The sequence below is a fragment of the Myotis lucifugus genome, unplaced genomic scaffold (genome assembly GCF_000147115.1).
Source record: "Myotis lucifugus unplaced genomic scaffold, Myoluc2.0 scaffold_812, whole genome shotgun sequence".
In the NCBI taxonomy this organism is placed as follows: domain Eukaryota; kingdom Metazoa; phylum Chordata; class Mammalia; order Chiroptera; family Vespertilionidae; genus Myotis; species Myotis lucifugus.
In genome coordinates this window covers 141143-151959 of record NW_005871860.1, presented here as the reverse complement: position 1 = coordinate 151959, position 10817 = coordinate 141143, and the positions used below count along the sequence as shown (strand labels likewise).

Sequence of the window (10817 nt, the reverse complement as noted above, 5' to 3'; positions counted from 1 at the left end):
TGCACCCCAGCCACAGCTGTAGCTACAGCCCGAGCCCCTGACCCTACCCCTGCCCCACCAGCAGCCACAGCCCCAGTTGCTGCTGCATTCCTAGCTCCCACCTCAGTCCCTGCCCCTGTTGCAACCCCTGCCCCAGCTACAACCCCTGCCCCAGTCCCAGCTGCAACCCCTGCCCCAACCCCAACCCCTGCCCCAACCCCAACCCCAACCCCTACCCCAGCCCCTGCCCCAGCCCCAGCCCCTGCCTCAGCCCCAACCCAAGCCCCAACCCGTACCCCTGCCCCAGCTGCAACCCCTGCTCCAGCCCCAACTCAAGCCCCAATCCCTGCCCAAGCCCAAGCCCAAGCCCAAGCCCAAGCCCAAGCCCAAGGCCCTGCCCTAGCCTCAGCCTCAGCGCCAGCCCCAGTCCCCACAAGTAAGTCAAAGCCTGCAAGTCAGGAGCCTAGTGTGACTCTTCGCAAGGGCAACCAGGAGGGGCAGATCTCAACCAGCTGGGGAAATCTTATTTCAATGGTTCTTAGGAGTCACCCCTTCCCCAGGCTAGAGAGGCCCCAAGGGACAGCCCTAAGGGCAGCTCCAGAGAGCCCTAGAGAGCCCTGTACTTCCACAGCCTCAGAGAACAGGGAGTCTGGTTCTCTCCCTGAAGGGGCCATCCCTGGTCTCAAGGACAGGCATGGCTCCCCAGCTGGGGTGGCTACAGGGGCTGGCACAGGGGGCCTGGCTGAGGCAGGATGTCAGCCGCAGCACAGAAGCTCTGAGGCTAACGAGGCTGCAGTGCCCAGGGCCCCAGCTCCGCTGTCGCTGTCGGAGCAGAGGAAGCCTGGCCCTGCACCCATTCCCTCTGCCAGGCGGGATCCACAGCCTGTCCCCAGGCCACGGAAACACAGCATGTGTGAACTAGCCAAGAGCTCTGAGCTGAAGGCCAGCCAGGCGGCCCCAGGAGAGGCGCCAGGGAAGAGGCCCAGCCCTGTAGGCAGCAGGGAGGTCCTCACAGAGGAGCAGAAAGAGGCCCGCAAACTCATGGTGTTTCTGCAGAGGCCTGGGACCTGGGGGGTGGTGGAGGGGCCCCGGAAGCCCAGCTCCCCTGCCCGGGAGCCGGCTTCGGCAGCAGCTCTGCAGCGGCGGCTGGACCTGGGCAGCTGCCTGGATGTCCTGGCCTTTGCCCAGCAGCATGGGCAGCCCGTCCTGGCCCAGGAGACCTATGCTTTGATGAGCGACAATCTGCTGCATGTGCTGGGCGACCCGAACCTCTACCGGCAGCTGAGTGGGGCCGACCGGGAGCGCATCCTGAGCCTTCGAACTGGCAGGGGTCAGGCGGTGCTGGGGGTCCTCGTGCTGCCCAGCCTCTACCAGGTGAGCCGTCCAGGGCTCACAAGGGGCCCTCGAGTGGAGGAGGCTCCTGCCACAGGTCCTGCGCCCCTGCCTCCTCCATCGCACCTGCACGTGTTCAACCCCCAAGAGAACACCTGGCGGCTCCTGACCCAGGTGCCGGAAGAGGCCCCGCTGCGGGGCTGTGGCCTCTGCACCATGCACAACTACTTGTTCCTGGCAGGGGGCATCCGCGGCTCAGGCTCCAAGGCCATCTGTTCCAATGAGGTCTTCTGCTACAACCCTCTGACCAACATCTGGAGCCAGGTGCGGCCCATGCAGCAGGCCCGTGCCCAGCTCAAACTGGTGGCCCTGGACGGGCTGCTCTACGCCATCGGTGGCGAGTGCTTGTACAGCATGGAGCGCTACGACCCCCGCACAGACACCTGGACCTCACGGGCGCCCCTCCCCGCAGGCACCTTCCCTGTGGCTCACGAGGCTGTGGCCTGCCGTGGGGACATCTACGTCACTGGGGGCCACCTCTTCTACCGCCTGCTCAGGTACAGCCCGGTGAAGGATGCGTGGGAGGAGTGCCCCTACAGCGCCAGCCACCGGCGCTCCAGCGACATGGTGGCACTGGGGGGCTTCCTGTATCGCTTTGACCTGCTGCGGGGGGTGGGTGCCGCCGTGATGCGCTACAACACCGTGACAGGCTCCTGGAGCAGGGCCGCCCCCTTGCCCCTGCCGGACCCTGTCCCGCTGCGCTGCACCGTGCTGGGCAACACCATCTACTGCCTCAACCACCAGGTCACTGCCACCTTCACGGTCTCCGAGGGGACTGCCCAGTTCCAGGCCAAGGAGCTGCAGCCTTTCCCCCTGGGGAGTAAAGGGGTCCTCTGCCCATTCATCCTGACTCTGCCCCCCTCCGACCCGCTACAGACTTCCCTTTGAGCTGCGCCAGGACTGCCGTGCCCCTCTTCAGGCAGACTCTGGGCCAGGCTGTGAGGCGGGTGGGGCAGGGGAAAGGGGCTGCTCTTCTTTCTGGGACGACTTTCCTTTTCTGTTATAATGAGCCTCATGTCTGGCCCTCCTTCCCCTCCTGCGAGAGCCAGGCTCCCTGTACCTGGAAGCTGGTGGCGTGGCGTCCCTACCACAGCCACGTGCCTCCTGCTTTATTATTGAGTCCTTGCTCCAGTGCCTCAGCTTGCTCTCAGGAATCCTTCTCGGCGCAAAGGACCCCCACCGGCCAGGTTCCTGTCACAGCACCAACCACACTGCCTGGAAATAATCTGCCAGGGACCCCGGGGTCCCCATGAACCTGGACTTGGCTGGCTGAGGAGTTGGCAACTGCTGAGCCCAGGAAGGAGATGGCTTCCCTAGGGCTCCCAGCTAGGCAAGAGGCCCATGAGGGGCTGGAAGAGGGAACAGGGAACAAATAAGTCTCCAGAGAAACGTTCTAGCCTCTGGGATTTTCTGCCCGTCCTGAGGCCTTGGGGAACCTGGCTTGACTGTTCCCAGAAACAACTCTTAGGTCCCCTTTGTCTGAAACCCTTGTCTGTGACACTGCTCTGCTGTCTGGAGCCCCTGCCCATAACCCCAGCCTAGACCAGGACTGCTGGGGCTCATGTCCTTCTGCAGCCTTGTGGGGTCTCTCCCACCTGCTCAGCCCCTCCATTTCCCACCCCACTTCCCACTAACTCTCTTCTTACATGAGACCTGGGCGCACCCCAGCTCTGCCCCTTATTAGCTGTGGGACTTGGGCGAGACATCTGTCTTCTCACCTGTGAAGTGGGGATAATGGGCATGTCACTCAGGGGAATTCTGAGAACATAGGTCACAGATATGAGCACCTGGCACAGCCCGCTTTGGAACCCTCCACAGGAAGGAAAATAAATCTGAATACGGCAGCCCGTCCCACCCTCTGACCTGGTTTGTCCCTGGCTGGCCCTTTTTGCTTTTTATTCTATGCTTGTCACTACATATGCTTCATTCATTGGCAGCATCTGCATCTTACACACCCCACATTTTGTTCACAAGGTTTCACATGGAGCTGGGGGGGGACAGAAAGGAGTCCTCAGGATGTGCTTGAAAATAAGTTTATTGAGAAACAGGTGCAATGCATGCAGCTGTGTGTTTGGGTCACTGTTTCTTTGCCAGGCAGAGAAGGCTCCACCCGCTGTGGCTCTGCACACAGACAGACCCAGCGTGGCGGCTGCGGGGTGGGGTCGGGGGCCTACTGCGTGTGCTTGGTCTCACTAAGCAGCTCTTGCCAGTTCTTCTCCATCTCTTCCTTGCAGTTGAGGAAGGCGTCCTCCAGCCGGCGCATGGACTCTGCCAGGGTGGGGTTGGTGCGTATCACCACCATGTCGTAGGCCATCCATGTGGCTTGCACTGCAACAACCAGACAGGCCTGGTCAGGCCACAGGATGGTGCTGTGGTGCCGGAGCACCCCAGGGACCATACCAGGCTGAGTGACCCAACTATTCTAAGGAGAGAAAGCTGGGCAGCCACTTGATACAGGGCTCACAACCTCCCACCCCCACCCTCACCCCACCCCCCGATTAAAACTACTCCCTTCACAGAGCAGTAATGAAACTTCTCTAATCTCACACAAGTCTTAACTTCTGGATATATCAGCCATGACACTAAAAGGCTGCAGGCCAGTCTGATATGAAATGCTAGGAAAAATGAGAGCAAAAGCAGACCCTTACCTAGCCACAGTTCACAGCTAGTGGCTGAAGGGTGACCCTTAAGAAGTCTTAACACCCACCAAGCTCACAGGCTCAGGTATGGCTGACCACTCCCACTCCTGCAAGGCCCTGAGTCTCATGTTACCTCGTGCTCAGTGGCCTGAATGCCTGTCCACCTCCACCCGGGCATCTCTGTGTTTTAATTAAAAGGCCAGTCCAGAGCTTCTCCTTCTGGGAGGGTTTGCTGCACCCCACATTAGGTGTCCTCTGGTGCTCACACTACACTGACCGACTTCCTTGCCTTTTCCCTTTAAGAGCAACTTGAGGGCAGTGTCCCCTGGGCCTACAGGTGGACATGTGCTGCCTGTACAGAAACTCCACCCCCTTTTCTCTGCAGTACCCCCCCCCCATTAGTATGGCTCTGCCCTTGAGAACTACAAAGAACGAGGGTCCTAGCCCTTCTGCATGACAGGAAGAGGTGTTAGGAAAGGTATGCGCAGTATCTCAACAGACAGAGGGCTATGACTGCACAAGTGCAGGAATTCTTGAACTTTTGGAAGCACGGTAGTTCCTTGGGACACCTGTTAAGATGTAGACTGCTGGCCCCTCCTACAACTCAAAGGTTCTGTCTAGCAAGTTGGGAATGGTGCCCAGAGACCTGCATCTTAACAAGCATCTGGATAATTTTGGTGTGGTGGGTGGGTGGGAGGGTGGGGAGGCTGCTGACCATTCTTTCAGACCAACTGGACAGCAGGTGGAACATGAACTGAGAATCAGAGTTTTACTCCAACTCTCCACTTGCTGGCTGTGGAACCTACAAGTGACTTAAACTTGTTCACCTCAGCCTTCTCATCTGTAAGGGTCAGACAACGTCCCAATCTCATGGCTCCCCTTGAAGATTAAGTAAACTTCCTAGCACATATTAGGTGCTCAAGAAAGAAGAAACTTTTACTATAAAATAAATAATTGAGGTAGTTAGGGCAAAGAGTTAGGGTAGGTAAGAAATTAAAATTCAAGATAAAAAATGCTCACAGAAATGAATCTCATATAATCCTATAATGCAGCTGGAATTCCAGCTGAGTTTCCTAAGGCCAAAGCAGAAAAGGAAACATGATCAGCTACAAGACTCAGTGACCATAAAATAAAAACAAACTCACTGTTTAAGAATCTTTTATCCTAAGAAAAAAAACTGTCCTATAGGTATATTTTATGAGAAGTGTAATGTAGTTGAAAATGCCCTTGATGACATCCTACCTTAAACGCAGGGTATTCTTCCATGACTATAATTGTAATCACAGGTGAAAGAAAGCTAGTGGCATAGCACCAAAGCACAGTTCAGAAAAGGCACTTCAATGAGACACCAAAACACAACAGCAAGTTCACAGCCCTCTTCTGATTTGATCCAAGAAAAAGTATATAGAATACATAGAACAGAACTCAATCACCAGAACACTCTCAAGCAATATATGTCTCGAGTTTTCATTCATTCAGTATTTATTGAGCACCTCCTTTATGCTGGCATTTTATCAGGCAGCCATGACAATAAAGCTGTACAGAGGATAGACACCCCCTACCCTCATGCAGTATCTATCTATACTAGTTGCAGTGGGAGGAGACAGATAAACATACAAGACAATTTCAAATTGTGAAAGGTGCTGTGAAGGAAATAAGTAGTATGTGTTGTGATAGAGAAACGGGGTAGGAGGAGTCATATTACAGGCCAGGTAGTGAGGGCAGGCACCCTCTGGGGATTTTTGGTAAGGATTGTGCAGTAGCAAAGCCAAGGTCATAATCAGTGGAGGGGCCTGAACAGCAGGTATTCTGAGAGGCTAATCAGAACTTGCCTGTACACTTTGAAAACCCACTGGGTAAAGCCAAGGTCCTTGCAAGGAAATTAAGAAACAATGGTCAAGTTGTATGCTGTGAACTCTGAGGACCAAGAACTGCTCCTGGTGGCTACCTGGGCAAAAAAACAAAACAAAAAAAAGCAGAGCCTAGCAGCCATTTCTGCATAGAAGGGTTCTCAAGTCAAGGAGAAGCCTCTGCACTGAACTGCCTGCCTGCACTGTATTGCTGCTAGCTGAGCCAGCCCTTATAAAGAAGTTCCTGGAATCCTATTTCAACCATTAGGACTGAGGCTTTCCCAATCCAATCAGAGCTGTGCAGCTCAGACCAATTGGAGCAGCTCTATTCTGACCAATCAGGGACGAGGGGCTGGGACTTCTGTCTATATAAGCCAGCTCCCAGCCTACCAAAGACTGCCCCTGAACACTACCTCACAGCAGAGCTTCCTTGCTGAAGAGGGGCCTGGCCCAGGGCAGCTGTGATGCAGTACTGTGGAGCTGTTCCACAGCAGTACTGTTTTCATAGTCACGCTGTATTACCGTGGAGCTGTTTGCACCAAAGAAAGTTTCCTTCTTCACTCCAAATTGGGGATTCCTGTTAGCGTTTGAATTGGCACCAATGATCATTGGTGGACAGCACCTAGATGCAGAATTTAGTAAAGGATGAGGATAGTGTCCCAAAAATCTGTTTAGGAGAGAGAACTAACTAGTGATACAGTAAGTGGATTTGCTTTGGGAGCCTGGAAAGCAGAATTGGAAGACAGAGAGCACAGGGAATGAGACAAGAGGGCTAGCTGACCAGGAAATGGGATGATGACAAGCCTGGAGGTCACAGGCCACAAGCTAATTCAAATAATTGGCAAAACAGACCAACCAACATTTTAAAATGTAAATGGGTGAAATTCTACCAAATTTTGAAAGAACAGTTAATGCTTATCTAATACAAGTAATTCAAAAAATTAGGAAAGAAGGAAGACTAATAATCTCACTATATGGGCTGGTGCAAATTTTTAAGAAAAGCATTTCCTAGTGGCATTCCACTTATGTAGCAGAAAATTTGAGAATAGAGATAAGAAAAAATCCTATATAATAAAAGCCTAATATGCTAAGTGTTCGACCGTTCATTCGACCGTTCGACCAGTCGCTATGATGTGCACTAACAACCAGGGGGCAGAGGCTCTGACTGGTAGGTTAGCTTGCTGCTGGGGTCCAGCCGATCAGGACTGGATGAGAGAGGCTGGACACGCCCTGGAGCCACCCTCCTGTGATCCCTCCCTGGCCTCTAAAATATTTCTTCTAATTAATTTCCTTTCAATGTGCACGAATCCATGCACTGGGCCTCTAGTAAATACGTAATTTTCTCTAAGCTGGTTTATTCCAAAACAAAAGACAACATGAGAAAAATTGTAGGTCTACCTCATATGAATATAGATGTGAAATCCTAAATATAACATGAGCTAATGAAATCTAACAGTGTGCTAAGAATATGTTATGATTAAGCAGGATTTGTGAAAGAAATTCAAGGATGCTTAAATATCAGAAATTCAATCACTATAATTAACCACATTTATAAAAAGAGGGAAATAATAGAAATATCTCAATGCAAAAAAGGCAGGTAATAAAGTTTAATAATACCTATTTGTGATTTTAAACAATCAAAACTCTAACAAATTAGGAAGAGAAGGAGACATCTTTAACTTACTAAAGGTGATATACCAAAAACTTATGGCAAACTCATATGTAATGGAGAAACTGTGGATACATTCCCTATAAGACTGGTATCAAACAAGGGTGCTTCTACTAATATTATTGTTATTGGATATGCTGGTAAATGGAATAGAAAAAAAGAAATAAATGGTGTAAGGATTGAAAGGTAAAACTATCAGTATTTATTTATAAATTATAAAAATGTATCCTATATAATAAAAGCCTAATATGCAAATTGTCCCCTCAACTGGGAGTTCAACTGGGAGTTTGACCAGAGATGGGGCCAGCCGGCCAACCATCCACAGCCCCTCCCTGGCTAGTGGTGGTGGCAGGCAGCTGGGGGAAGGGTGGCTCTGGCCAGCAGCCGGTAGCTGGCAGCCAGCAGCGGCTAGGGACCCTAACCATGCATGAAATTTCATGCACTGCGTCTCTAGTATGAAAAAATAAAGATTTAAAAACTAAGTCAATCTTAAAAAATAAAAGTTAAAAGAGGGAATATGCCCTATTAGATATCAAGACAACTTATAAATTCCTATTTTAAAAATAGTGTGGTACAGACAAATAGACCAATGGAAGAAAAAAGTAAGCTCAGAGATAGACCTAAGTATATATGGGAATTTAGCACATGATAAAATAACACACAAAAAAAATCAATGAAAAAAGGATAGTGTACTCCAGATATACTAAAGATATAAGTATGAAAGGTACAAATAATATTTATAGATCAAAATTTAGCAGGTGTTGGGATTTCTTAAAAACCACAAACCATAAGGCAAAATTTGGTGGATTTATTTTTATGAAATTTTTAAGACTAAGGACAATACGGACAAAGTTTTCATAAAAATGGTAGAATATAAGAAATTTATAGTGCATAAAGCTAATAATGGGTTAATATCAAGAATATATAAGAAACTACTTCAGCCCTGACCGGTTTGGCTCAGTGGATAGAGCGTTGGCCTGCGGACTGAAGGATCCCGGGTTCGATTCCGGTCAAGGGCATGTGCCTTGGTTGCGGGCACATCCCCAGTGGGGGGTGTGCAGGAGGCCATTGATCAATGTTTCTCTCTCATGGATGTTTCTGGCTCTCTGTCCCTCTCCCTTCCTCTCTGTGGAAAATCAATAAAATATATTTTAAAAAAAAGAAACGACTTCAAATTGATAAGACAGGAAATTCAATAATTTTTAAAAAAACCTGAAAAATAACAAGTATTAGTAAGGAAGTGGAGAAATCTTGTACACTGCTGGAGGGATTATAAAATGGTGCACCATTGTGTAAAACAGTTTGACATTCCTTAGAAAGCTAAACATAGAATTACCATATGACCTAGCAATTCTACTCGTAGGTAATACACCAAACAATTGCAAACCAGGTACTCAAAACAAATACTTGTACACATGTGTTCATAGCAGCACTATTCACAATAGCCAAAAGGTGGACATATCCATCAATGGATGAATGAATAATTAAAAATATGACATTCATACAATGGAATATTATTCATGGATATAAAGGAGTAAAGTACTAATACATGCTACAATAGAAATGAACCTCGAAAATGTTATGCTAAGTCAAAGAAGCCAGAAACAAAGTGTCACATACTATTATATGAATCATTTATATAAAATATCCAAAATAGGTAAATTCATAGAAAGTAAAAACAGACTGGTGGTTGCCAGGGGCCAAGGATAGAGAGGTATGAGAACGACCACTTAATGGGTACAGAGCATTCTTTATGGGTGATGAAAATGTTTTGGAACCAGACAGAGTTGGTGGCTGCATAACATGGTGAATATATTAAATTTCATCAAATTTATACTTAAACGGGTTAATTTTATGTTATGTACATTTCACCTTAATAAAATATTATTTAAATTTAAGCTGTAGATACTACTAGTATAATTATCTTTACTTTTCAGAAGTGGAATTAGCCAGATTACACAACTAATAAGTGGCACAGGCAGCATTTGACCCAGGTAATCAAGCACCAGTGTCCATATTTTTAAGTATTTACGGTATACTATTTCTTATGTTCCATAAGAGGAAACCCAAAAGATTAACAAGCATATGAGAAGAGTCTGGAACTCATCAGAGAAATAAAAATGAAAACACTCAGCTATCATTTTACACGCATTATACTGGCAAAATTAGAAAGCTGGATAATATCAAGTGTTTGTGAACTTGTGGTATCTAAGAACCCCTAGGCACTGCTGATGGAAGTAAGTTCTGAATCAGACATTCTGTGAGGTTATCTGGTAGTGTCCCTAAAAGTATTGATCCATGGGCATAGATGTATGAAGATGTTCACTGCAGCCTGGTTGCCCCCACCTGCCCTCCCCTGCTGGCCCAGTCACCCCTACCTGCCCTCCCCTGCTGGCCTGGCTGTACCTAACTGCTCTCCCCTGCAGGCTTGGTCCTCCCCAACTGCCCTCCCCTGCTGGCCTGGTTGCCCCCAACTGCCCTCCCCTGCAGGCCTGGTTCCCCCAAACTGCCCTCTCCTGCAGGCCTGGTCCCCCCCCAATTGCCCTACTCTGCCAGCCTGGTCACCCCTAACTGCCCTCCCCTGCAGGCCTGATCACCCCCAACTGCCCTCCCCTCCTGGGCTGGTCCCCCCCAATTGCCCTCCTTTCAGGCCTGGTCCCTCCCAACTGCCCTCCCCAGCTGGCCTGATCACCCACAACTGCCCTCCCCTGCTGGCCATCTTGTGGCAGCCATCTTATGATTAGATAGGATCATTTGTCATTTGCTGAAATCCCTTGAGCTTTAGGTCTGGTACTGTGTGTGTGACCTAGTTAATTATTTCTGCTCTCAAAAAAGATTAACAGTCCAATTGCCAGTAAATTAGATGCAAACCACATAAAAATAACTAGAAAAATAATTCAAAGGCCACTATTCAGTGGAAAAGTGTCAATTTCTGTGGCACAAATTGTTACATGGTATAGAAGTTGAGAGGTGGTCAGGGAAGGCCTTAGTAAGAAGGCACTTGATTGGAGCTTGAAAGTATAGGGAGAATGTGAGCTACTGGAAAGAAGGGGCAAGGCACCCTGCCTGGGAAAACAGCCTACCTGAGATTTTCTCCATCTCTTCCAATATCTTTTCCAAGTCTTTATTCAGGTCGGACAGCATTTTCAGCATGTTGTCGCAGTTTCTTTCCCCAGGGTCAGATTCAGCCATCTAGGCCGAGCACAGAAAGAAGAACAGAACAACACGCCTCTTTCTGTTGGCCAATCGTATCCCCTGCACTTCAACGAACTTGTTGAGATTACAACC

The 10817-nt window shown here is 49.2% G+C and overlaps 2 protein-coding genes across 2 annotated transcripts in view; one reads left to right on the top strand and one right to left on the bottom strand.

Moving 5' to 3' along the window:
- Positions 1-2259, top strand: part of KLHDC7B (kelch domain containing 7B) — a 4782-nt gene extending 2523 nt beyond the window's left edge. Inside the window, exons 3-4 of the mRNA XM_006106376.3 lie at positions 95-331; positions 392-2259. Of these exons, the coding sequence (XP_006106438.2) occupies positions 95-331; positions 392-2259 (2105 nt within the window). The remainder of the gene's footprint in view (positions 1-94; positions 332-391) is intronic.
- Positions 2260-3452: 1193 nt separating this feature from the next.
- SYCE3 (synaptonemal complex central element protein 3) lies at positions 3453-10743 on the bottom strand. Its single transcript, XM_006106371.3, has 2 exons — positions 10613-10743; positions 3453-3699 (listed from the first exon to the last, which is right to left on the bottom strand). Exons 1-2 carry the CDS (start codon positions 10719-10721, stop codon positions 3542-3544), a joined length of 267 nt encoding a protein of 88 aa, XP_006106433.1. The 5' UTR covers positions 10722-10743; the 3' UTR covers positions 3453-3541.
- Positions 10744-10817: the final 74 nt, after the last annotated feature.